General features: G+C 47.0%; 1 protein-coding gene across 5 annotated transcripts in view; it reads right to left on the bottom strand.

The window, feature by feature from the left end:
• Positions 1–19172, bottom strand: part of RAP1GAP (RAP1 GTPase activating protein) — a 114445-nt gene extending 95273 nt beyond the window's left edge. For 2 of the 5 annotated variants that reach the window (XM_082230018.1, XM_082230014.1), the window contains exon 1: positions 3050–3168. In XM_082230018.1, coding sequence (XP_082086144.1) covers positions 3050–3093 — 44 coding nt within the window. In that variant the 5' untranslated portion in view covers positions 3094–3168. The other 3 variants (XM_082230017.1, XM_082230016.1, XM_082230013.1) reach the window with 3 other exon arrangements.
• Between the last annotated feature and the right edge of the window lie 8258 nt (positions 19173–27430).

Raw genomic sequence — 27430 nt, 5'->3', positions numbered from 1 at the left:
CAGGGAATTATTTCCTGGACAGCAGCCGATAAATCGCTCTCATTTCATGGTTGCCTTTTGTCTTTGTTGCTGTTGCTGCTGCTAATATATGCGGACCCTGCCTTCCTCCTGTGCTCTTTTGCTACAAAACTACAACTCTACAGAGTTGTAGAGCTGGAAGGGAAAGATACTACAACCCCCATGATGCAGGAATTTTTGCTGCAGAAGCACCGACACCATCATTAGAAAGCGCTCCTGGCCCCTTCCCAGGACCCGGCTACATCCACGGTTCCCGGGCGGTGGGGGCTTTCCTTTCCAGCTCTGCTGCAGCAGCATGGAGGTCATAACCTCCTCCCACAAGGGAAATACCTAAGCTGGGAGCCTAAAGGCCAGGGGGACAGAAGCAGCCTTGTCCCTGCCCTGGAGGAGCAACTGCAGCCACAGGAGGGAGGCAGTGCCCATGGGCACAGATGAGGAGCTGAGTGTAACCCACACTCAGTGGGCAGAAGGATCAAGGCAGCCGCGGAGACAGGGGAATGTTTCCATGATGTAGTTGAGCCGAGGTGGGAGGTTTGTAGGGTGGGCAGAATGGAGAATAATGCAGACTTTCAGCTTGCAAAATGCAATTTTAAAAGGCTTGTGGGAGGGGCGTTTAGAAAGATGTTTAGTCAGGTCGATGTGAGTTTTAGTCTATTGCTACTTTAACTTTTTATACGGCTTGTTGTTATTTTTTTCTTTGCATTTATTTCATCGCTTTCTTCTTCTTATTTGGAAACCGCTCTGAATTTTATTTTTGACAATCAAGCAGTTTATAAATTCTATTTTTAAATAAGGGGGGGTTGCATTCAGATGCTCCTGCTCACCCCAGAAATAACACATACGTTCGTTGGACAACTGACAGTAAAGAATTAATAGCCCCTCTGCCCTAAAAAAGGAGGAAGAGTCTCGACTTGGCATACAGAAGGTTCAATTCCCAATGGCATCTCCAGGGAGGAACGTTCTCTTCCTGGAATCCTGGAAAGTCCCTACTGTGAGTCAGGGTAGATAGGACTGCACTACATAAATCAAGATGGACAGATTTGGTATAAAGCTGGTTTCTAAGACATGGTCAAGGCTAAAGGCAACAGAACAAAACATAACCACCTTGATGAAGCTGTGAGCTGAGAGTCTATTTTACTGATGGAGGCGAGAGAGAAGACCTCACTTAAAGCCCCACAAGGAGACCACTGAAGAGGTGGGATTTGAACCCAGGACCCCTCCTTCTCCCCCCAATCCAAGTCCCTCAGCTCTGACTCTCATCAGCAAATCCAAAGCCAACATATTTCATAGAATCATAGGAATCTCTGCCTTCCTTTAATGAAGGGGCGGAGAAAAAAAACCCACGTGACTCTCCACAACTGCCACCATCCCTGACGACTGGCCGCAGTGGCTGCTGGGAGTTGGAGTTCAACATATTCAATTATTCTACTCCTGTGTTGTCGGGGTCAGACTAGATGACCACTGGGACCCCTTACAACTCCACAATTCCATGATCCTAACACCTGGGGTGGGGGCTACAGGTTTCCTTCCACTGGACCAAAGCAACGGACTCAGCGCAAGGCAGTCTTCATTCGTTCACACGGCCAAGCCTGCATCTCACCCAAAACAGAGGACAGTTGGAAAGAGGAACAGGCAGACGGGCACTACTCCGTGGAGGTCATGACTCGCACTCAGTCCCCAGCACAGCCGCACCTGAGCACACACCTGCCCCCATTCATATTTTTAATATATATATATATATATAATATTTATTCAAAGTTTAAAATTACAAAAAGAAAAAAGAACAATACAAAATACAAAAAAGAATACAACAATAACAGAAAACGAAAAAAAGAAAAAGGTATAAAAATACATTCGATTAAAATAAGAAAAGAACAGATTAAACCTTTACATAACTTTCTTCCTTTACTTATTTCCTTGACCTCCTCACACCTCCCAATTTTGTATTCTAGTTCAGATCATTTTTTCAGCAAATCCTTCCAACCTTGTTTTCATTTAAGTAATTTAATTTAAAGTATTATAGTTTAACATCCTCTCTTTCATCACTTTCATCAACTCATTTTTACCTAATCCTTTATATCATATCTACCAAAACTACCTACTTTTTACCTGCCCCCATTCATAGCACCTGCTGCATCCTGCAAAAAAAAAAAAGATCAGTCTCCACACGGACATGTTGCCCAGTGTTCTTTTTAGTCCAGCAACCTGGAGCAATTTTGCACTCTATGATGACAAAGGAAGGAGTATGTTTGACAGTGAATCAGAAGAGGGTGGACTCTCCTTCACTGGAGGGTTTTAAACAGAGGTTAGAGGGCCGCCTGTCAGGAATTACTGAGCTGTCATTCCTCCATTGTAGGGGTTGGGCTGGATGACCCTCAAAGTCCCCCCAACTCTCCAATTCTATCACTAGAAACTGAGATAGCAAGGGGGCTGCTGGTGACAAAGCACAGCCATTGCAAGCAGCGGCCATCAATTGCCTTCTCCTACTCCGCAAATTTGCCCATCCTCTTTGAAAGCCATCCTGGCCTCCTGAGGCGGGGAGTTCCACAGTTTAACTGCATTAATAAGTATATCCTGAACCTCCCACGGTTCAGCTTTGCGGGAGGTCCTGGTATTAAAAGAGAGGGAGAAAGAAACCTTTCCTCTATCCACTGTGCATCATTTTGCAAGTTTCCATCATGTCACACTGAGATGCACTTTTTTAAAAAAAAATTATTTATTATTTAATTATTATGAATTTCAGGTTTATACGTTTCAATAATTTTATCATTTCAAAACTTGACTTCCTCCCCACTCTTTCTGCGGTTCCTTAAATTTATTTTTACTATCTTCTGCATATCCAAATGAACTAAATTTGCTCGTTTATTCATCTACTTTAAATATATACTACCAGGAAACTGCAGGTTACACTGGAATGCACTCTTGCACTGTGTTGTTCCAATCCTCTCCCAGTTACAGCACTGGCCCCCAGCCGCCCACCAGCTCCCTCCCACTGGCCTTCAGAGCTGCCCCCCCCCAGCCACTCACTCACCCTCCATAAGCCCCAAAGGTAAAGCTCCGCTTCCTGGAACCCATGGCAGCAACAGAGGGCAGGGCAAGTCAGAGGAGGCACCTGTGGATCAGGCCGGCCATGGAGCAGAAACACAGATGCCCCGGCAGTGCCTGGCTGGAGCAAAAGCATGCAGAGTCTGGCTGGGAAGAAAAGGAGGGAGGAAAAGAGGGAGGGGCCCTGTATTTTCCCCGCCTCCTCCCCACCAAACCTGTCCAACCAGCACAGGCTGGAGCAAAACTCCTCCAGCAAGGCCTCAGAGGGCACTTGGGTAGCTCCCAGCAACCGAGTGGGTCTTGCAGGGGCACAAGCTGGCACGGGCAGCTCAGGAAATTGACTGCCAGGCAGCCTGCCTTATCATCTGCAGCAGGGCAGCGCAAGGAGCAGCACTCAGTGCTGGTGCCAGCGCCTGCCACGGGGACAGGTTAGTTAGTGCCACGGTGCCAGCCTGCCAGGCAGGTGGGCACAGTGAAGCAGAGTCTCTTCACTGAGATGTTCCAAAATGTCGCTTTTGCGAACCAAAATGATGCCTCTTTTCTACGCCCCAGAAAAGCAATCTGTGCAGAGCAAAGAAGGGGTGTGGATCCAACTAAGTTCTAGGTAAAGGTAAAGGGACCCCTGACCATTAGGTCCAGTCGTGGCCGACTCTGGGGTTGCGGCACTCATCTCGCTTTACTGGCCGAGGGAGCCGGCGTACAGCTTCCGGGTCATGTGGCCAGCATGACTAAGCCGCTTCTGGCGAAACAAGAGCAGCGTACAGAAACGCCATTTACCTTCCCGCCGGAGCGGTACCTATTTATCTACTTGCACTTTGACGTGCTTTCGAACTGCTAGGTGGGCAGGAGCTGGGACCGAGCAACGGGAGCTCACCCAGTGACGGGGGATTCGAACCGCCCACCTTCTGATCGGCAAGTCCTAGGCTCTGTGGTTTAACCCACAGCGCCACCCACGTCCCAACTAAGTTCTACTCGGAGTATATTCATTGCAATTAGGACAGGCATGTCCAAAATCCATTTCAGGGGCCTAATCCGGCCCGCTGGTCGATTTAATCCAGCCCCCGTAGCAGTTAATGTCCTGGGATAAAACCCTTTAAAAAGTTTGGGCACCCCTGAGTTAGGAGGAGCCAGTGGTGGTGTAGTGGGTTAGAGTGCTGAACTCAGAGCTGGGAGAGACCTGGGTTCAAATCTCCCACTCAACCTTGGGCTAGTCACTCAGCCTCCCAGTTTAGTCTGCCTCGCAGTGTTGTTGGGAGGATAAAACAGGGAGGAGGGAAACTATTAAAAAAAAAATAAGGTAGTTGTGATTATTATTAACTCCCAATAGGACACAGTGTGGCATAGTGGTTAGTGTGTGGGGCTAGGATCTGGGAGAGACCAGGGCTCAAATCCCCCACTTGGCCCTGAAGCTCACTGGTTGGATGGGGCCAGTCGCTCACTCTTGGCCAAACCTACTTCATAGGGTTCTTGTTAGGATTAAATGAGGAGGGAGAGAACCATGGATGCCGCCTGGAGCTCCTTTGAGGCAAAAGATGGGATACAAATGTTAAAGCTTACTGGGAGATGATATATAATGAATTGAAAAGGAGGCTTAAAATAACGTTTGTGGGGAAATCCAGAAGCTTTCCTTTTGGGAATCATAAGGAGCAGAACTACCCAAACCGTACAGAAACGTATTCATGTGTGCAACTACAGTGGCAAGAATGTTACTTGCCCAAAAATGGAAAGAAGCAGAGGTCCCAGCAAAGGAAGAATGGATACAAAAACTTAGGGAATATACAGAAATGCCAAAACTTACCAGAAAAAATAAGAAATCAAGATAACAACCTTTTTTTATAAAAGAATGGAAATGGTTTATTGAATATTTACAGACAAATTGTAAACAGATAAGAACATTGGCATGATTATTGTATTAACCTGCCATTTCATAAGAGTATATATTTAAAGAAGATGTATAAATGAGCAAATTAAGTTAATTTGGATATGCAGAAGATATTAAAATCAAATTTATGGAGCTGCAGAAAGAGGGGGAAGGTAGTCAAGTTTTTAAATGTTAAAATACTGTAAAAATTATTGAAATGCATAAACCTGATAATTATATTTAATTTTTTAAAAAAATACAAATGCAATAAACAAATAAGTAAAACAACATTACCCAGGGCCTAATTGGAGTCAGAGGAGATCAGGATTTTGCTCAAAGAGCTCATGTTTACTACCAGGATTCAATCGAGGCATATGAAAGATCGCAGAAGTGTTTTCTGAGAATGCACAAAGTGTGTTTCCCTGTCATTGAATGGCTACCAACAACAACTGTGATTCCTCCAATGCAGCGGGTTGGACCAGATGACCCTTGGGTGTCCCATCCAACTCTACAATTCTATAACTCCCTTCGTGTGCTGGCTGAAACTGATGGCAGCTGCAGTCCAAAGTATATATAGAGCACCCAGTGTTGGCAAAGGTGCATCTAGACCAGGCATAGGCAAGCTCGGCCCTCCAGATGTTTTGGGACTACAACTCTCACCATCCCTAACCACTGGTCCTGTTAGCTAGGGATGATGGGAGTTGTAGTCCCAAAACATCTGTAGGGCCGAGTTTGCCTATGCCTGATCTAGATGATGGCAGGCGGCATATCTTCTAATGAGCCTATAGCCCCTGTACCACTTATTGCAGGAAATCAGAGAATGCCACCAACTTTGAGCATCACCCAAAAGATGAGATAATAACAGGTGTCCTGCGTGCCCAAGGATCAAGGCTTTCTGGGAAATGATATATAATGAACTGAAAAAGGTATTTAAATATACTTTCCCGAAGAAACCAGAGGCCTTTCTCCTGGGCATAGTTGGCCAATCGGTGTTAAAGAAGGATAGAACTTTTTTTATGTATGTTACAGCAGCAGCAAGAATTCTCATCGCAAAGCATTGGAAGACACAAGACCTACCCACCTTGGAAGAATGGCAGATGCAACTAATAGACTATATGGAGATGGCGGAAATGACTGGCAGAATTCGAGACCAGGGAGAAGAGTTGGTGGAAGAAGATTGGAGGAAATTTAAAACTTATTTGCAGAAATATTGTAAAATTTTTGAATGCTGATGACATTGAAATGAATTGAAGAGGTTCTAGCAACAAGGTAAAATGTAAGATGGGATTAATAATAGATAAACTAACAGGACATGAATTTGCTGAACTAATTTTTAAAAGGGATACAAAAATGGGAGACATGAGGAAGTCAGGAAAATAAGTTAACTAAAGATGAGAAATTAAGAAAGAGGGAATTTTTGTTTTCTTTTATACGTGTTTTTTCTTTTTTTTCTTTGTGTTTAATGTCTGTATTTTTGTATTTTGTAATTTTGTATCTTTTTCATTTTTGTATTTTTCTAAACTTTTCTATCGATAAAACCTAATAAAATATTATTTAAAAAAAGATAATAACAGGTGTCCTGATTCAAGCCTGCGGCTAAACTGAGCAGCCAAGAATTTCAGCCAAACCCAACAGGTGATGCCACTCTGAACTGCCACCAGCTTCCTTGGGATTGAGATCGTCGTGGACTGACAGAGATATCTCCAAGCCTTGCAAACAGCCAAGAACATCTGCCATCACGCACCAATGGTGGTCCAATTCGGCCCCCAAACACACATGAGCACCTGGAGACGCCTGGTTGATTACCAAAGTAGCTTTGCCTATTGGATTGGTTGCTCATTTACAGGGAGGGTGAGAGAGGTCTGTCAGGAGAGGATGGGTGGTTGAGCCATGGTCAGAGAGCGCCCCCTGTGGACAGCATTCAGCAGGAACCTCGCCAGGGCAAGAGGCATCAGAAATCATTCAGGACCCTGGACAGCGATCCTGGGAGTTCCCCTTTTAGGGTTGCAAAACACACACACTATCCTATGCCCATTGTGGCTGCGGCGGGTGACACAATAATGACAGAACTGTAAAAAGGTAAAGGTAAACCACAGAGCCTAGGACTTGCTGATCAGAAGGTTGGCGGTTCAAATCCCTGCGATGGGGTGAGCTCCTGTTGCTCTGTCCCTGCTCCTGCCAACCTAGCAGTCATGCCGGCCACATGACCCGGAAGCTGTACGCCAGGTCTCTCAGCCAATAAAACGAGATGAGCATGCAACCCCAGAGTCGGCCATGGCTGGACCTAATGGTCAGGGGTCCCTTTACCTTTACCTTAAAGGGCCCTTGTGCGGTTAGGTCCAGTAAAATGCGTCTATGGGGTTGCAGCACTCATCTCGCTTTCATGCCAAGGGATCCGGCGTTTGCTCACAGACAGCTTTTCTGGGTCATGTGGCCAGCATGATTAAACCGCTTCTGCCACAACGGGACACTGTGACAGAAACCAGATCGCATGGAAATGCTGTTTACCTTCCCTCCACAGCGGTACCTCTTTATCTACTTGTGCTGGTGTTCTTTCAAACTGCTAGGTTGGCAGGAGCTGGGACCGAGCAACGGGAGCTCACTCCGTCGTGGGGATTCGAACCACCAACCTTCCGATCGGCAAGCCCAAGAGAGGCTCAGTGGTTTAGACTACAGTGCCACCTGCGTCCCAATTTAGGATTGCAAAAGACACACACATCCTATGCCCACTGTGGCTGGGGCGGGTGTCACAAGAACATAGCTGTCAACGTTTCCCTTTTTTTAAGGGGAATTTCCTTATTCCGAATAGGATTCCTCACAAGAAAAGGGAAAAGTTGACAGCTATGCATAAGAATGATAGAATTGTAGAGCTGGTAAAAGGTAAAGGGAACCCTGACCATTAGGTCCAGTCGTGGCCGACTCTGGGGTTGCGGCGCTCATCTCGCTTTACTGGCCAAGGGAGCCAGCGTACAGCTTCCGGGTCGTATGGCCAGCATGACTAAGCCGCTTCTGGCGAAGGGAGAAGCTGTAGAGCTGGAAGGGACCCCAAATGTCTTCTAGTCTAACACCCTGCAATGGATGAGTCAAAACATTTTTAAAAATCCATGACAGGTGACATCCAACCTTTTTTGGAATAAAAAAAAACCTCCAACGAAGGCGAGTCCATCACCTTCTGAGGGGATCTGTTCCACTGTCAAATGGCTTTCACACTCAGAAAAGATATTCCTACCAATAGTTCAAATACTGAATTATATAATTTAGATAAGGAGGCCCCTATTCTAGCACGTGGGGGGCACCTTATCAAAATTATATAATTTGGTATTTGAACTATTTGTATTAATAATTGTATTATAAATTGGTATTGTTATAATGAGGCTGTTATTGGATTGTAATTGAAAACTAAGGGGAGAGACTTCATCAGGCAAGGCCTCCTTCCACCTGCCTTGCCTAACTCTCTAGTCTCTGCTTCTCAATTTGTATTGTATTATTTTATGTTGCTGTTTTATTGATTATAGTTTAGAAATTACTTATTGTAACTGTTGAGTGGATTTCTGTTTAACTTTTATATGTTATTATTATTATTTAATACTATTCTAATGATTGTTGAATGTTACTTTTTTGACGTAGGTTGCCTATTTTAAAGTTATGTTTTACTGTCACATTTTTGTATTGCATTAGATTGTTCTAAGATGTACATTTTTTTGTTTCTTCAGCTTGTAAACTGCCTTGAGTACTGTAAGATACTGACCGGCAACCAAAATGGTCAAAGGCCTGGAAACGATGCCTTATGAGGAATGGCTAAGGGAGCTGGGCATGTTTAGCCTGGAGAAGAGGAGGTTAAGGGGGGATATGATAGCCATGTTCAAATATATAAAAGGATGTCACATAGAGGAGGGAGAAAGGTTGTTTTCTAATGCTCCAGAGAAGCGGACACGGAGCAATGGATCCAAGCTACAAGAAAGAAGATTCCACCTAAACATTAGGAAGAACTTCCTGACAGTAAGAGCTGTTTGACAGTGGAATTTGCTGCCAAGGAGTGTGGTGGAGTCTCCTTCTTCGGAGGTCTTTAAGCAGAGACTTGACAACCATATGTCAGGAGTGCTCTGATGGTGTTTCCTGCTTGGCAGGGGGTTGGACTCGACGGCCCTTGTGGTCTCTTCCAGCTCTATGATTCTATGATTCTAAGATAGAAAGACGGTATACAGTGGTACCTCGGGTTAAATACTTAATTCATTCCGGAGGTCCGTTCTTATCCTGAAACTGTTCTTAACCTGAAGCACCACTCTAGCTAATGGGGCCTCCTGCTGCCGCCACACGATTTCTGTTCTCATTCTGAAGCAAAGTTCTTAACCTGAGGTACTATTTCTGGGTTAGCAGAGTCCGTAATCTAAAGTGTCTGTAACCTGAAGCGTATGTAACCCGAGGTACCACTGTACAAATTAAAAATGATGATGATGATGATAAAAATTATTATCAGAAAAGCTATTCCTAATGTTTCATTGGAATCTCCTTCCTTGCCCCACTTAAATCCTTTAGGGGAGAGTATTGTGGTTGCACCCATGTCCCGCTTGGGGGTCTTCCCAATGGGGCATCTGAGGGGCCACTGAAAAAAAGTGATGAGGATGGGGTAACCAGTCAGATGGCTGGGGTATATTACACATACACACAGCCTGAACCTCCTGGAATAAATCACAAGACAATGACACACACAACCCAGATTACTTTGCAGCCAGCAGAACCACACACACACCCATCCTCTCAGATTCTGTGGGCTCCATGAGTGATGCCACAACTCTGGGCATTTCTCAGAGATTGGAGTGGGGGGGGGGAGAGAGAGACGAAAAAAGAACAGGCAAGCCAAACGCAACCATCTGCTCAACTGCCAATATTGGAAGGTCAAGTTGCATCCGCGTTGACTAGGAAACCAAGCAAGCCACTTTTTAAAATGGGGAACGGGCTGCATGGGTCTCATTCTCAGCACTTCCAGATAAAAAGGATTTCAGGTAGGAGGAAAGGGAGAAGGGCTCTCTCTGCTCTCTCTGCTGGGCAGCTGCTGCCACTCACATGTGAAAAGGATCTAGGAGTCTTGGTTGACCACAAACTTGACATGAGCCAACAGTGTGACGCGGCAGCTAAAAAAGCCAATGCAATTCTGGGCTGCATCAATAGGAGTATAGCATCTAGATCAAGGGAAGTAATAGTGCCACTGTATTCTGCTCTGGTCAGACCACACCTGGAGTACTGTGTCCAGTTCTGGGCACCACAATTCAAGAGGGACACTGACAAACTGGAACGTGTCCAGAGGAGGGCAACCAAAATGGTCAAAGGCCTGGAAACGATGCCTTATGAGGAACGGCTAAGGGAGCTGGGCATGTTTAGCCTGCAGAAGAGGAGGTTAAGGGGTGATATGATAGCCATGTTCAAATATATAAAAGGATGTCACATAGAGGAGGGAGAAAGGTTGTTTTCTGCTGCTCCAGAGAAGCGGACACGGAGCAATGGATCCAAACTACAAGAAAGAAGATTCCACCTAAACATTAGGAAGAACTTCCTGACAGTAAGAGCTGTTCGACAGTGGAATTTGCTGCCAAGGAGTGTGGTGGAGTCTCCTTCTTTAGAGGTCTTTAAGCAGAGGCTTGACAACCATATGTCAGGAGTGCTCTGATGGTGTTTCCTGCTTGGCAGGGGGTTGGACTCGATGGCCCTTGTGGTCTCTTCCAACTCTATGATTCTATGATTCTATGAGATGGGCAAATGCTGTGCGCCACAAGGAGGTGAATTCTCAGTAAGGGAGGGTCGAGTGCTGGAACATCTGTTTTTGCAGGCAGAAGGTCCCAGGTTCAATCCTGGCTTCAACTCCAGGTAGGGCTGGCAACACCTGAAACCCTGAAGATCCACTGCTGCCAGTCAGTGTAGACCGTATTGGGCTAGATGAACCAAACATCTGGCTCGGAATCTTCAAGAGAAGGATCCTGCTTGTATTGCAGGAAGTCCCAGCATCAATCCCCAATGTAGTTTCTCCAGGGAGGGCTGGGAAGAGAGGCCCTGCCTGAGTTAATGGAAAATGGCAGCTGCTGCCAGTCAGTGCTGACAACACAGAGCTGAATGGACTCAAAGGTTTAACGCAGCAGAGTGTACGAGTGTTCTTAGCAGATGCACAGATGCTTTGCATGCTGGAGGTCCAAGTATCTACATCTCTGGGGAAAAGACAAGGAAAGATGATTGCCTAAACCGTTGTACAGCCGCTGATAGATGCCTCCAAGTGTTATGGACCGCAGTTCCCACAATTCCCAGTCCCACAGGCTGGGGCTGATGGTAGGTGTAGTCCAAAATATCTGGGGAGCACCAGCAAACAGCTGGGATGGAGGACCTTGCATAGAAAGATGGGTAGTATTTCATGGATGGCTAATTATAACATAATGATGGCTGACTGGGAACATTTATGGACCACAGGTATGAAGTTTACGGCATGTAATGCCTTAAGAGAGAATATTATGAAAATGATATACAGGCGGTACATGACACCAGCTAAGCTTGCAAAAATCTATCATTTGCCCGATAATAAATGTTGGAAATGTAAAGAGACTGAAGGTACATTCTTTCAAGGATTAAGGCTTTCTGGGAGATGATTTATAATGAAATGAAAAGGGTATTTAAATATACCTTTCTGAAGAAACCAGAGGCATTTCTCCTGGGCATGGTCGGCCAAATGGTGCCAAAGAAGGACAGAACTTTCTTTATGTATGCCACAACAGCAGCAAGAATACTTATTGCAAAGTATTGGAAGACACAAGATCTACCCACTCTGGAAGAATGGCAGATGAAGGTGATGGACTACATGGAATTGGCGGAAATGACTGGCAGAATCCGAGACCAGGGAGAAGAGTCGGTGGAAGAAGATTGGAAGAGATTTAAAGATTATTTACAGAAATATTGCAAAATTAATGAATGTTAGAATGATGTCAGAATGAAGTTAAGTGTAAACCAGCAATGTTATAAAGGTGTATGTAAAAATGGATTATTAACAGGTGAGAATCCAAAGTTATAATATATTAAGTTATAGGATTAAGATAAAAACAAAGAGGGAAAGAAATTGCTGAATTAACTAACTGAATTGGAATACAAAAAAGGGAGGTGTGAGGAGGTCAGGGAAGCAAGGAAATGAATGTAAGGTGGAAAGATTGATGTATTTCTTTAAGTGTTTTTTATCTTTTTTGTATTTTGTATTTTTCTTTTATTCTTATTTCTGCCTTTTTTCTTTTCTTTTTATTTATGTAATTTTTTTCTTTGAAACCTTAATAAATATCATTTTTTTAAAAAGAAAGAAAGATGGGTAGTATTTCATGGATGGCTAATTAGTCAAAACGCATCTAAATCTGGGCTGGAGGCAGTGTTAGAAACTCAGATATATAATCTAGGCGCCAAATGGTTCCTTAAAACAAGGTTACAGTTGCCAAAACAGAATGTCTAGTTGCTATTTGGGGGCAAGAAGGCTTTAAAGTCTTATTTTTCAAATGATGGACTGTGATTGGTTCTCAGTTAAACATCTGGCTAGTTTAGATGACTGCCTTGACTGCCTAGGTTAAGAGTTTTGAGAACTTATTTTTTTTATATAAAATATTTATTAAAGTTTCACAAATTATATAAACAAACACAACAATACAAACAAACTCACATACGAGAAAAAACAAGTATAATTTCAAATCCTTATTTTCTGAAAACTTACTTCCCCGACCTCCTCATACCTTCCCTTTCTGCATTCCAATTTCAAATATTCAGTTCAGCAAATCCTCACCCTTGATTTAATATAATTATTAACCTTTCTTTTCTTTTAACTTAATCTTTACAGCTGTAGTCCACTTAATTTCTAAAACTGCATCATTCTAACATTCATTAATTTTACAATATTTCTTAAGATAGTTCTTAAATTTCTTCCAATCTTCTTCCGCCGTCTCTTTTCCCTGGTCTCAGATTCTGCCAGTCATTTCTGCCAGTCCCATATAGTCTATCACCTTCATCTGCCATTCTTCCAAGGTGGGTAAGTCTTGTGTCTTCCAATACTTCGTGATGAGTATTTTTGCTGCTGTTGTAGCATACATAAAGAATGTTCTGAAGAGTTTTGAGAACTTAAAGAAGAAAAGTCACTTGATCCAGGGAAAAATCCACATATCTATTGGTCTATTCCAACATCTTTTTCCTAATGGTGATTGCTCCTGCTCAGGTTGCATAGAAAACAGCATTTTGGTTCCAGAAATTCATTCCGATAAAATATAACTGATAGAATTCTACAGGATGGAATATTAGCATGTGAAAACGGGCCAGATCCAATGATCCTCAGGTGGTGGAGATGTCAGGCGTCATCCTGGCACTCAGGCATCTTCACACAGTCGAAAGCCAGGTGCAAAATGCGCCTAGCGCCTGGCTAATTTCGAACCACTAGCTGTAGGGAACCACATTGTGAAAAACAAGAGAGCATTCCTATGCATATCGTGCAAGTTAACAGAGTATGTGCATTGTATGGGAAACATCAAGAGACAGCACAGCTCTTTTGAAAGAGGGTCTGATCCAAGATCACAGGCCCCCCACCCTTCCTGTCAACCCCACCCTTCCTGGCTTTTGATGGCCTTGCTTATTGCTGCCTGCTCGGTCCCCCTACTTTATATATATATATATTTGTGCTTGCACAGCCTATCTGGGACTGATAGCAAGCTGTTTCTCCGGTCAGAGGGTAATAATTGTTGTTGTTGTTGTTGTTGTTGTTGTTGTTATAGTTATTATTATTAATTTATATCCCACCCTCCCCAGCCAAAGCCGGGCTCACAGCGGCTAACAACAATAAAAGTAACACAGCATTCTAAATCAATTCATTCTAAAATCAATTCAAAATCAAATTAATGGCAACCATTGGGCTAGAGTTCTATGAGGATTACCAAAGGAGGGGGTCAGACTGTGCCTTGGCCAAAGGCCTGGTGGAACAGCTCTGTCTTGCAGGCCCTGCAGAAAGATGTCAAGTCCTGCAGGGCCCTAGTCTCTTGTGACAGAGCATTCCACCAGATCGGGGCCACAGCCGAAAAAGCCCTGGCTCTGGTTGAGGCCAGCCTAACCTCCCTGTGGCCCGGGACCTCCAAGATGTTTTTGTTTGAAGACCGTAAGTTCCTCTGTGGGACATACCAGGAGAGGCCGTCCCGTAGGTACAAGGGTCCTAGGCCGTACAGGGCTTTAAAGGTTAAAACCAGCACCTTAAACCTGAGAGCAGTTTCAACCTACTTCCCTTGCTAACCTCCTCAAATACAGCGCCATCACCCCTGGTCTGCATGGATCCCCAAGCAAATGCCAAAGCGATGCAAGACCAGCATCGCCACTCTCTCCAGCTACGCCGGCGTGACCCTTCCACACGTTCACAGCAGCGATGCAAAGGAGGCTAGCATCGCCGCTCCCATATCACAGGTGAGAATAACCGAGGTGCAGAGAGAGATGCCGCTCATTCTCTGTTCGTGCGGAGCAGAGCAACTGTGCCACATCAATTCCTTTTGCACAGATATTTCAGCTTCTCCAAAAAAGAAAGCCTGCCAACGAGATCTTGCCATGCTCAGGATGGTGGGTGGGAGGTGCGAAGGCACTAAGGCGGATGCCAGATTCTGGAATCTGGCAGAGTTGGGAGCTAGAGAGAGATCCAGCCATTAATTACAGCAGCAGCTGTTGCAATGTGCAGTTCAGAGGGGGAGAAAAACCTAACTCCCGAGCGCTGAAATAAACAAATAGACAGCGGAGAGGCAGGGGAGATGGAATGCCAGGATGAAGTCATGCTGTAGAGTGGCCAACCCTCCAGCAGAAGCCATTTGCAATGAACGAGCCATCCAGTCACACGGCAAGGGAAAAGGCAGCCACCACATCTGAGCCACTTGCCTTGTGACATCAGTCATTTCCAAGAGCCAGGGACAGCGCAGGTAGACTTGCCACACACTTACAAATGGCAACAATGCCAAAACGTTTTAGGAAAGTGCTGCTGTGACTTAGTGGCAGGACACCTGCTTTGCATGCAGAAGGCTGTAGGGCGCAAATTACTTGCCTTGCCCCGGGTGCTGACAACCCACGCTACGCCACTGGACAACCCTGTATTGGGTGGGTCTGTCGTGTGACCCAATTTAACACACCTTCCCTGTTCCTCTTTAAATCAGCTCTTTGTTCAGAAACATGTGGACTAGAATCTTGGTTTATTTTTAAAAGGAAAGACCATTACTCATCTTTAGTATTCAAAACACCCTTGGTTCCAGCCCTGGCATTTCCAGGTACGTCTGGGAAAGGCTCCCTTGCCTGGAACTCTGGAAAAGGAGCCACACTGATATGGCAAGACCAGGGCTCAGAATTGATCAAAAGCAGCTTGGTATATTCTTACGAGGCTGCAACATTGCTCTCGCCAAGAGCAACTTCTTGACTTCTTCACGCAGCACGTAGTTAAACTATGGAACTCCTTCCCACCGGATCCAGTGATGGCCACCAACTTGTCCAGCTTTAAAAGAGCGTTAGACAAAACTGAATGGAGCAAACGCTTGTTTTCTTCTGCTCTGGAGGGTAGGACTCAAACCCATGGCTTCAAGTTACAAGAAAGGAGAATCCGACTAAACATCAGGAAGAACTTTCTGTCAGTCAGAGCTGCTCAACTGCAAAATGGTCTCCCTTGGGAGATTGTGGACTCTCCTTGCTTGGAAGTTTTTAAGCAGAGGTTGGATGGCCATCTGCCGTGGATGCTGTAGTTGAGATTCCTTGCATTGCAGGGGGTTGGACTAAATGACCGCTGGAAGTCTGTTCCAGCTCTAGAATCCTGTGACTCTTATGACCAAGCACTGCCTCCTGTTTGACTGCCAACAGGCCTCAGGCACACACACAGAGATGTAGCCCACCACTGTTCAGGAACCTTATTCCGGCACCGAGATCAGTCCCTATGACATGTCCTAGTAAAAAATGACAGAGCTTCCGTGCATGTGCAGAATGCATTCCCCCTTGCTGCTGAAAAACTCCTCCTCCCAAGGTGTTGCAAACTAAAGAATCAGGCCCCTGGCTCAGATTGCCTGGATTTGACGCAGGTCTGAAGCCCCATTTCAAAATGGAGCACTGTGCCTCTGCCCAGACCTTTGTCTGAGCCCTGCAGCCCCCAAACCTATTGCGCCTCCCCTCTGTGCCTTCCAACCAATGGCCTGAAAGCGAGCTGAGCCCTTGGAGAGGCACATGATGGGTTGTTGGAGACAGGGGACTTGAAAATCGTGGCACAAGGCAGAGCAAACCCAGACATGGAGGGACACGCACGCACACAGAGGAAGACACAGTTCTCTTTCACATGAGCCATCTCTCCCACATCCACAGCCATCGGCTTGAACAAACGCCACGCCGCCCCCTCCCTGAGTCTCCCACTCCTGCCCACGTCGTAGACATGAGTCACTGGGGACTCTTGCCATTCCCAGGCCAAACAATGCAGCCAAATATAGGCTGTACGTGCTTTGATGCCCGTGGCGTGTGCTTGCCCGCATGCAATGGACACACACACACACGTGTAGCAAAGCCCTTTACCTGCCTGATACGAGAGGCATATACTGCTCCCAGCCTGACCTGTAAGGAAACGGCTCTCTTTGGGGAACTGTGGCAGCAGAAAGTATCCAGTCCTGACCTTTGCTGAAGGGGTGTGGGGTGAACAGGGCCAGCAGCATCCCCCCCCCAGGTAGGGCTGGGGTGAAAACCCCTCCCCAAACCCCAGAAAGACACTGCAGATTGCTGCTGATGATGCAAAGCTATCGGTACAACTTCCAGCTTTCTAATAAAATCAGCCCTTTGTGCGGAACCTTGAGGACTAGATCCTTGTTTTAACTTTAACGGGCTGCTTAGAATGGGAGGAAAGGAAGCTGCCTCCTATTGGTCCACCAAGCTCAATATTGTCAGCACTGACTGGCAGCGACGACTCGACAGGGTTTCATGCACAGGAGCCCTGCATGGAGATGCTGTCATTGGGGAGATGCTGGGTCGTTCTGCATGTACCTCAAAATGCACAGCACCACAGGTTCCCTTGGTGCCCTAGGGAGTCTCACCCATGCAGCCAATGCAACAAACGATGACGAGAATGAATTGATTGTGCTGCCCAGTCACGACACTAAGAATCAGCTGCGAGAGACCTACTGGTACAGCTGGCCCTGCTTGTCCTCTCTGCCACCTCGGCCTCCACAGGCTCACGAGACCCAGGATGCCAGCAGCTACCACCAGAAACCACACGTGGCTTCGATGAGCCAGCAAGAATCCCGCATGCCACTCCCGCCGCTTCCGCAACCCAACAGCCTCCTTCCAGAGCCACCAGAAGCTGGAAGAGCCGCAGCAGCTGGGAGAGCTAAAGGGAAGGATGGCACAGTGGTTAGAGTGCCAGACAAAGACCTGGGAGAGAGCAGGATTCAAGTCCCCCACTATCACAAAGCTCACTGGGTGTGTGACCTTGGGCCAGTCGCTGCCTCTCTCGGCCTAACCTCCCTCGCAGGGTTGTTGTGTAGATTTGAACAAGGAGGGAGAGGACAGCGTACGCCGCCTTAGAGGAAAAGGTGGGGTAGAAATATGATACATTTCTTTAAAAAACTAGCAAGAGGGTCCTTTGCAGAATGAGAATAGAGAAATTGTCCCTAACCATGTAAGATTGTCACCTAGAGACCACTGAACTAAAGTCCTCCTGCTTCTCTTGACATTTGCCCCATCATCACCCCAACACAGGAAGCTACAGAGTCAGGCCACTGGGTCCTCCTAATACTGCTTACACTGACTGGCAGCATCTCTCTGGGTTTCCAGGAGGGAGTCTCTCCCCTACCTGGGATTGAAACTGTATGCAAGACAGGTGCGTCCACCCCAAAACAAATATTCTTCTCTGGCCACAGATCCCATTTGGTCCACCAGCTGCCCGCCCCCCACAAAAGGGAGGTCACACTGGGGGGGCTTTCCTGTCCAAGAAGGAGACGTCTCCCCCTGAGCATCGACCCCCCACTGCAAGCAAAAGACGTCTGGGAAAGCATGGCAGGTCAGCCCGCAAATCAAGGTCAGGCGAAGTCGGCCCCCCACCCCGGACCCCCATAGGGGATGGAGAAGTGCTTGCCATCCTGCCAGCTTCTCAAACCCCCCCCCCCCCAACGCATCCCTCCCAGCTCTCTCCATCCTTCCCTGCAGCAAGGAGACTGCAGCTTAGAAGGAGCTGGGCTGGGGGGGGGGGAGAGCTTTCGTTCTTAAGGCCTCCCCTCAGCCTTAACGAGATTTGACAGACTTTGAGGACCACTTGAAGGTGGGGGGGGGGAGAGGGGGGAACGAGGAAGGATGGGGCGGGGGGGGGGATAGAATAGAAACATTCTCTCCAAGCAACCCCTCCATTGTCACAGCCAGCCATTTGATTCATGTGGCGCATTTCCAGCTTCGGAAAGACCTTTCTGCACGCAAGACATTGTCTTAAGCTGGTTTTCGGCAATTTTGTAAATGGGGAAACGGCCAAGAGCTCATCGCTAGCAGGGGCGGGGGGGGGGGCGAGGCCCTGGGTGGCACGCGACGCCTGCCCTACTCAGAGTAGACCTATTGGAGTGAATGAGCCACGACTCGCTCAGGTCCACTCGGAGGGGGATGCAACCCTTTGCCAGCCCTGGTCTCGGGGACGGAGACACCCCCCCTCCTCTCTCTTCCCAACCGCGGCGCTTGGCACAAGCTCAGGAACCCTCTCGCCCAACTCCCCCTCCGACCCCATCCTGGAACCATGAGCCCCGTGATGCAGAGTGGATCCCTCCCCTGCTCAAAGGCAGCGGGGAAGTGGGGGGGGGAGGCCGGCGGGCCTGTCTCCTTGACCGGACCCGCTCAGCGCGCGTTCCGACGTGACGCTGGCAAAGGCCAGGAGAGGCGTGCAGGGAAACATCCCAGATGAGAGAGGGAGGGGCGCCCCTTGCAAGTCCCCGCTTGCCCTAGAAAACACGAGACTGCGGGACGCGCTCGCCACTGCACGTGTGAACGCTGACAGCCACGGAGCTAGCTAGACCCGGGTAAGGGGTGTCTCCCGTCCGTCCGCAAGGTCGCCTCCCGGCCCACCTGTGCGCAGCGAGACAGGCGCCCAAGCCGCCGCCTCGACCGCAGGACCCAGGGGTCCGAGCCTCCCCCGCGCTCCGAGATGCGCTTACCGGAGCGGCGCCTCTCCGCCTCCCTGCTGCTCGCCTCCGCCGCACTGGCGAGCCGAGTGAGCGCCGGGCGAGGCGAGGCGAGGCGTCACGTGGCCCACCAGCCCGTGCGCCGCTCCCATTGGCCGCCCGCGGAAGGAGGGCGGCGGGGAGGCAAATCCCGAGATCGCGGGCGGCAATCAGGAGATGCGCGCACTTTCGAGCAACAGCAGCCGCGCACGTTTGTTGCATTGGATTGCACTGATTTTTGTTGTTGTCGTTTAGTCGTGTCCGACTCTTCGTGACCCCCTGGACCAGAGCACGCCAGACACTCCTGTCTTCCACTGCCTCCCGCAGTTTGGTCAAACTCATGCTGGTAGCTTCGAGAACACTGTCCAACCATCTCGTCCTCTGTCGTCCCCTTCTCCTGGTGCCCTCCATCTTTCCCAACATCTGGGTCTTTTCCAGGGAGTTTTCTCTTCTCATGATGTGGCCAAAGTATTGGAGCCTCAGCTTCTGGATCTGTCCTTCCAGTGAGCACTCAGGGCTGATTTCCTTCAGAATGGAGAGGTTTGATCTTCTTGCAGTCCATGGGACTCTCAAGAGTCTCCTCCAGCACCAGAATTCAAAAGCATCAATTCTTCAGTGATCAGCCTTCTTTATGGTCCAGCTCTCACTTCCATACATCACTACTGGGAAAACCATAGCTTTAACTAGACGGACCTTTGTTGGCAAGGTGATGTCTCTGCTTTTTAAGATGCTGTCTAGGTTTGTCATTGCTTTTCTCCCAAGAAGCAGGCATCTTTTAATTTCGTGACTGCCGTGATACCTCACCTTTTTTCCCCCAAGGAACTCAACGTGGAGTAGATGGTTCTCCCCTCCCCACATCATTTAATCTCCACAGCAGCCCTGCGATGTAGGCTAGGCAGCAGGGCTGCCAACGTGAATAAAATATTGGGGGGGGGGAGTAACCCCTGCCTTGCACAATCGTTCACATGATGAGGCACATGGACACCATTTGAATAACAAGGCCCATCAACTTTGGGGGACCTGGCCCCCTCCAATATTTTATTGGGAACCTGAGCTCAGTTCTGCCTAGTGCCTAAACCATGGGTAGGCAAACTAAGGCCTGGGGGCCAGATGTGGCCCAATAGCCTTCTCAATCCAGCCTGCAGACAGTCCGGGAATCAGCGTGTTTTTACATGAGTAGAATGTGTCCTTTTATTTAAAATGCATCTCTGGGTTATTTGTGGGGCATAGGAATCCGTTCTTTCTTTCTTTTCTCAAAATATAGTCTGGCCCCCCACGAGGTCTGAGGGACAGTGGACCGGCCCCCTGCTGAAAAAGTTTGCTGACCCCTGAAATACAGCAACCTGAGGCAAGAAACAAGAAGGGACACTTGGCCCCAAGCACTCTACTATTCAAAAGAGGGTATTTTACTTACAATACCCTTCTCAATGTGCCCAGTTTGAATCAATCCATTTTCATCTAGCATGCAAACGCTCTAAACTTTCTCATTTAAACATTCGACAAGTTTTGTACAATCTTGCTTGTTCGCCATAACCAAATTTATACTAGTAACATATACAAGCAGAAAAGCTGTTTATCCATTTTGTTGTTTTTCCCCATCATGAGACATCGGTTGAATTGGACCACATGAATAAGTTGCCCAGGCTCTGAACTTTTCTGTCTTTCCTTGGGGGTAGAAAGGGGTGCCAAAAGTAGCAAGGGACAGAAGGAAACAAGTGTGGGGCTCTGACTCGCTACGTCCTCATGACCAGCCTCCCCTGAATTTTATAATTTTGCTTCCACCTCGGGAAAACCTGGAGCTCCTTTAGATAGGCCTTTGCCCAGATTTGCTTCCCCTTCATCTCATGGCAGGTTTATAATGGGGACAAAGTCTAGTTTGCCTTACAATCATAATGAACCCCATTAAGCTTTTTATACAGGCAGCATCTGGGCTATTGATTCCTGCTCGGGTTGTGTTTCCACAGTTCCACCCACGCACCTGCAGAATCTGCCAGTTGAGCTGGGAAGACTTCTCTGCCAAGCTAAGCAGTTGGCTCCTTACCTCTCTTGCCCTGACCTAGCCACTGTGATCCATGCGACGGTCACCTCCAGACTTGATTATTGTAACTCATTCTACGTGGGGCTGACTGACCCAGAAACTCCAGCGGGTGCAGAATGCCACGGCGAGACTCCTTACAGGGTCCTCACCACAGGATCATATTCACCCAGTGCTATACCAGCTGCACTGGCTCCCGGTGGAGTACAGGATCAGGTTTAAGGTGCTGGTTTTAACCTTTAAAGCCCTATACGGCCTAGGACCCTCGTACCTACGGGACTGCCTCTCCTGGTATGTCCCACAGAGGACCTTACGGTCTTCAAACAAAAACATCTTGGAGGTCCTGGGCCACAGGGAGGTTAGGCTGGCCTCAACCAGAGCCAGGGCTTTTTCAGCTGTGGCCCCGATCTGGTGGAACGCTCTGTCACAAGAGACTAGGGCCTTGCGGGAATTGACATCTTTCCACAGGGCCTGCAAGACAGAGCTGTTCCACCAGGCCTTTGGCCAAGGCACAGCCTGACCCCCTCCTTCTGTAATCCTTATAGAACTCTAGCTCAATGGTTGCCATTAATTTGATTCTGGTTTGATTTTAAAATGAATTGATTTTAGAATGCTGTGATACTTCAGCTTCAGCTGGGGAGGGCAGGATATTAATAATTTTTTATTATATTATTATTATTATTATTATTATTATTATTATTATTATTATTATTCTCGACATCTTGGAGGGTTGCCAGAGGTCAGCATTGATGACACCAATCTACGTGGACCCAGAGTCATATTGAGACTCCTTGGGGCAATTCCTGTCCACCTCTCTTCAGATAAGCAGTAATCAAATAACTACAGGTGTGTGTAGGCATTTATCCTAGAATCCTAAAATTGGAGGGGACCCCAAGGGTCATCCAGTCTAACCCGCTGCAATGCTGATTCCTAGATACCCGAGAGGTCTCTGCATATCTACTTCCTCTCCTCTAGATCTGAGAATTGCTGTGGGTGTTTTTTTTTTACCAAGGGGAGGAAACCAGAATAAGCAGACTCTGCCTGAAGTGACCCCCTCCTAGCTCTGCCCCCCAACCTTCAGCTGCCCTGCCCACAGTCCCACAAGCTCTCTGGATAATTTGTGGGGCCTGCCTGGTGTTTTACATGAGTAGAATGTGTGCTTTTATTTAAAATGCATCTCTGGGTTATTTGTGGGGTTTAGGAATTAGTTCATTTCAGTAATTTAGCTATAAGAGATATGAGTAAGCGATGTATAAGATAATGATGATATTTGAGATAACATTATGCTTAAGTTAATTGGCTCAATACATGATAAAAACATTGATAATTGGGGATATAATTTCCGAGAACCATTAAGATGATTTGAAATAAGGTAATAAATTGCTGTTTATAACTGTACGACGGAGAACGCAGGAAAAGGTGATGTGAGGAAGCTCAAAGTTTATGGAAATACGATCTATGGACAAATTGATTTTTATGCATTTTTTTTTCTTTTCCTTTTTTCTATTCTTTAAATCTTTTCCATTTTTTCTTTGTTGAACTGTATGGTGATGGCATTATGTATGTTTGTTAATTTTCATTCTGTTTAAAATTTGCAATAAATATTTTATATATATAAAAAAGGAGTTAGTTCATTTCCCTCCTCTCCCCCCCAAAAATATAGTCTGGCCCACCACATGGTCTGAGGGACAGTGGACAGGCTCATGGCTGAAAAAGGTTGCTGACCCCTGTTCTAGTGGTCATCAGCCCTCACTGCTGAGAAATATCCTCATAGCACACATTAGTGGGTCTTAAGCTCTGCCTGACTGCCAGGAGCTGTCCAGCATTTCAGAAGCTTGCTCTCTCCTTCCCAGTTTTCCTTGGAGGTCCTAGGTATTGAACCTGGAAATTTTTCAGGTCCACCACTGAGCTGTTTGTCCCGTTTCTTTCTTTAAAACAAACAAACAAACAAACATTTTCAGGTTTATGCATTTCAATAATTTTACAGTATTTTAACATTTCAAAACTTGACTTCCTTCCCCCTCCTTCTGCGATTCCTTAACCTTATTTTTAATATCTTCTGCATATCCAAATTAACTTAATTTGCTCATTTATTCATCTTCTTTAAATATATACTCTTATGAAACAGCAGGCTAATACAATAATCCTGCCAATGTTCTTATCGGTTTACAATTTGTCTGTAAATATTCAATAAACCATTTCCATTCTTTTATAAAAAGGTTGTTATCTTGATTTCTTATTTTTTTTCCTGGTAATTTTTGCCATTTCTGCATACTCCATAAGTTTTTGTGTCCATTCTTCCTTTGCTGGGACTTCTGCTTGTTTTCCATTTTGAGGCAAGTTACATTCTTGCCGCTGTAGTAGCATACATGGATAAGTTTCTGTACAGTTTGGGTAGTTCTGTCCCTGTAATTCCCAAAAGAAAAGCTTCTGGTATGTTTTTTTAAAAAAACAAAGGTTGTTTTAAACATCCTTTTCATTTCATTGTATATCATTTCCCAGTAAGGTTTAACCTTACTACACAATGGCTAATTTATTATTATTATTATTTTATTTATTTATTTATACCCCACCCATCTGGCTGGGTATCCCCAGCCACTCTGGGCGGCTCCCAGCAAAATATTAAAAACACAATAAAAAATCAAACATTAAAAACTTCCCTAAACAGATGTCTTCAGATGTCTTCTAAAAGTAAGATACAGTGGTATCTTGGGTTAAGTACTTAATTCGTTCTGGAGGTTCGTTCTTAACCTGAAACCATTCTTAACCTGAAGCACCACTTTAGCTAATGGGGCCTCCCGCTGCCACCGCACCGCCAGAGCACAATTTCTGTTCTCATCCTGAAGCAAAGTTCTTAACCCGAGGTAATATTTCTGGGTTAGCGGAGTCTGTAACCTGAAGCATATGCAACCTGAAGTGTATGTAACCCGAGGTACCACTGTAGTTGTTTATTTCCTTGACATCTGATGGGAGGGTGTTCCACAGGGCAGGTGCCACTACCGAGAAGACCCTCTGCCTGGTTCCCTGTAACTTTGCTTCTCGCAGGGAGGGAACCACCAGAAAGCCCTCAGAGCTGGACCTCCGTGTCCAGGCTGAATGGTGGGGTAGAGACGCTCCTTCAGGGATACGGGGCCGAGGCCGTTTAGGGCTTTCAAGGTCAGCACCAACACTTTGAATTGTGCTTGGAAATGTACTGGGAGCCAATGTAGGTCTTTCAGGACCTCAAGCGACCGCCAAGGAACCAGGACCCCCAAGCTGTGTACTTGCTCCTTGAGAGGGAGTATAACCCTATCAAGAGCAGGCAACCTCCCAGCCATTTGGTCTAGATGGGGAGTTGCTACTGTTGTGCCCAGGTCATGCTTGGGGGTTTCCAATTGGGGGATCTGGCTGGCCACTGTGAGAACAGGAGGTTGGGCTAAGTGGTCCCCAATTTGACGTGACCCAGTTGCAGCCAGGCACTCCTGACGCTCTCAGGAGAAGCAGGTGCTCACTTTGCAAAGATCCACAGCGACTGCAGCCTCAGATCAAAGGGCTCCTCTTTGAGCAAATGGTCAATTCATCTCCTCCTCTCTCCAGCCTGTACCAAAGCCTGGCTGGGGCCAAATATATCCTCCTGCCTCTCTTAAGCTCGCTGGCAGTCTTCTAAAAGATGCCTGGATGGGCCATCAAAACCACACGGAGAGCACTTGGCAGGCTTAAGAAGAAAGAAAAAACAGCTTCAAAGCTTTTCAGGATGGGAATGCGAGGCGCTTTTGAAGGGAAGGGAGACAGTCAGGTGGGAGAGGGGACATGCAAACGAGCGCTGGTTTATTCATGAGATGCAAATCACAGGCAGATCGCTTTCAACTGTTCCCAAGGCAGCTGTGCGGCGTTCCTGCTTCACTCCAAAGCATCTGATCTCAATATGCTGGCATCGAAGGGGTGGCAAGCCCCACTCGAAGCAAGGGAGCTGCGGCACTCACAAGCAGAAAAAGCTGCAGGGCCAAATCAACAGGATGAAGGACCTGTTCCCATCTCATCTCCCTCGATGGGTGAACATGTCACCCCTGCGGCACAAAGCCAGCTGCTCCCCATCTGAACCATCTGCCGGCCAACTTGGGAATGAACCCAGGAAGCTGCTTATAACTAAGGCAAACCTATGGCCCATCTAGACCAGTGCTGTCTTCGCTGGCTGGCAGCAGCTGTGCACCAGGGTTTTGTGCAGGGGGCATTCCCAGCTCTACCTGAATGTGTTCGTGGGGATTTCACCTGGGACCTTCTGCATGCAAATTATTTATTCCACTGCATTTTGATTTTAACATTTCCTCCAAGGTGGTGTACATGGCTCACCCCCTCCTCTCCCCCCACAACCACCCTGCAAGGTAGGCGAGGCTGAGAGAAGGCAGCAACTGGTTCAAGGTCACCCAGCGAGCTTCACGACTGCGTGGGAATTTGAACCCTGCTCTCCCATGGCCTAGTCTAACATGCTAAGCACTGCACCGTTTCAGCAAAAGCAGAGACTTCTGGCCTATTGAGATCACCAGGGAGGGCTGGAAATGGCCCTTGCCAAAAACCCAGGGGAGCTGCTGCCAGCCAGTGTAGGCAGTACAGTGGGCTTGGTTCAGTATAAGGGAATTTCCTGTCTTAAAGGGCAAGCTGCAGCTCAGAAAACCTGCTCTGTATGTCCCTGGTTTTTTGTGCAGGTAGGGCTGAGGAAAGATCCCCTTCCGTCTGAAACCCTGGGGAATCACTTGCTGCCAGTCAATAGTACTGTCATTTTTTCAGCTTGGTGCTGGGGACTTTCTTACAGGCAAACACAATGATTCAAATGTTGTTGTTGTTTAGCCGTTTCCGACTCTTCGTGACCCCATGGACCAGAGCACGCCAGGCACTCCTGTCTTCCACTGCCTCCCGCAGTTTGGTCAAACTCATGCTGGTAGCTTCGAGAACACTGTCCCACCATCTCGTCCTCTGTCGTCCCCTTCTCCTTGTGCCCTCCATCTTTCCCAACATCAGGGTCTTTTCCAGGGAGTCTTCTCTTCTCATGAGGTGGCCTAAGTATTGGAGCCTCAGCTTCACAATCTGTCCTTCCAGTGAGCACTCAGGGCTGATTTCCTTCAGAATGGAGAGGCTTGATCTTCTTGCAGTCCATGGGACTCTCAAGAGTCTCCTCCAGCACCAGAATTCAAAAGCATCCATTCTTCGGCGATCAGCCTTCTTTATGGTCCAGCTCTCACTTCCATACATCACTACTGGGAAAACCATAGCTTTAACTATACGGACCTTTGTCGGCAAGGTGATGTCTCTACTTTTTTAAGATGCTGTCTAGATGATTCAAATATCCCCCTTTTAATCTCCAAAATAAAAACCATCCCCTGCAACAACAAAAAAAGACATCAGGCAGGTCATCTGTGGAAGACCTATCGCAGTTGAATTTTACTGCAGGAGCGGAGAGAGGAAAATGAAGAGAGGTACCATCTAGAAAGGGCAAATGTCAGGAGGAAATAATGGCGCCAGAGGCTGGAATCTTTCAGCATCACAGACAGCAAAATGGTGCTGGTGGTTATTCCGTTTATTAAAAAGGGAGAGCATTTTTTTGCATTTATCCGTGCCAAATCCTGGCCACACGACACCCCAGCTTTGCTGTTGACTTGTGGCTACCGTGGGTAACCGAGAGGGGGGGGCAAGTGACCTTCATGCTTGGAAAGGCCTTCATAGTATAAGAGGCAGCTTTTTTGCTTCATCCACACATGGCAGTTTGTAACTCAGGCTGACAAACCATTGAGGCAGGACGACAGGGATGAGAGAAGCTGCTCCCTTCCCCCTTTCAGGCGTGATCTTTGCCTTGGGTATGTATATGTATGTTGCTTCCAACACCCAAAACGTTTTCCAGGAAAGTGCACGAAACACAAACCAGTTACGGTAACTCCAGTCGGCAAGGTACAACAGATCCTGGCAGAAGGCAAACTTGCACTCCCAGCAGCATCACAAAACCGCCATCAGAATAAGTCGTGTCATTCTGATTTTTGCTTGAGCATCTCGGCAGCACATGAGTGCAATCCACTACAGTGGTGCCCCGCAAGACGAAAAACATTGCAAGACAAAAAGACTCGCGGAACGAATTCTTTTCGTCTTGCGAGGCACCACTGTACTAGGATGGACTGATTAAGAGACTTGTCTGGAGGAAAGTCTCCTTGTCACCTACAACCAACAAGCAGAAACGAAATCAGCCTTTCCCTCAATGTTTGAGTACAACTCCCACCAGGCCCAGACATTGTTGGCCTCCATCCATCTCAAGAGACAATGGAGTGG

This window comes from Podarcis vaucheri (assembly GCF_965113315.1).
Source record: "Podarcis vaucheri genome assembly, chromosome: 7".
NCBI lineage: Eukaryota > Metazoa > Chordata > Lepidosauria > Squamata > Lacertidae > Podarcis > Podarcis vaucheri.
The sequence above is the reverse complement of the archived record's forward strand: the minus strand, read 5'-3'. Positions and strand labels throughout refer to the sequence as shown.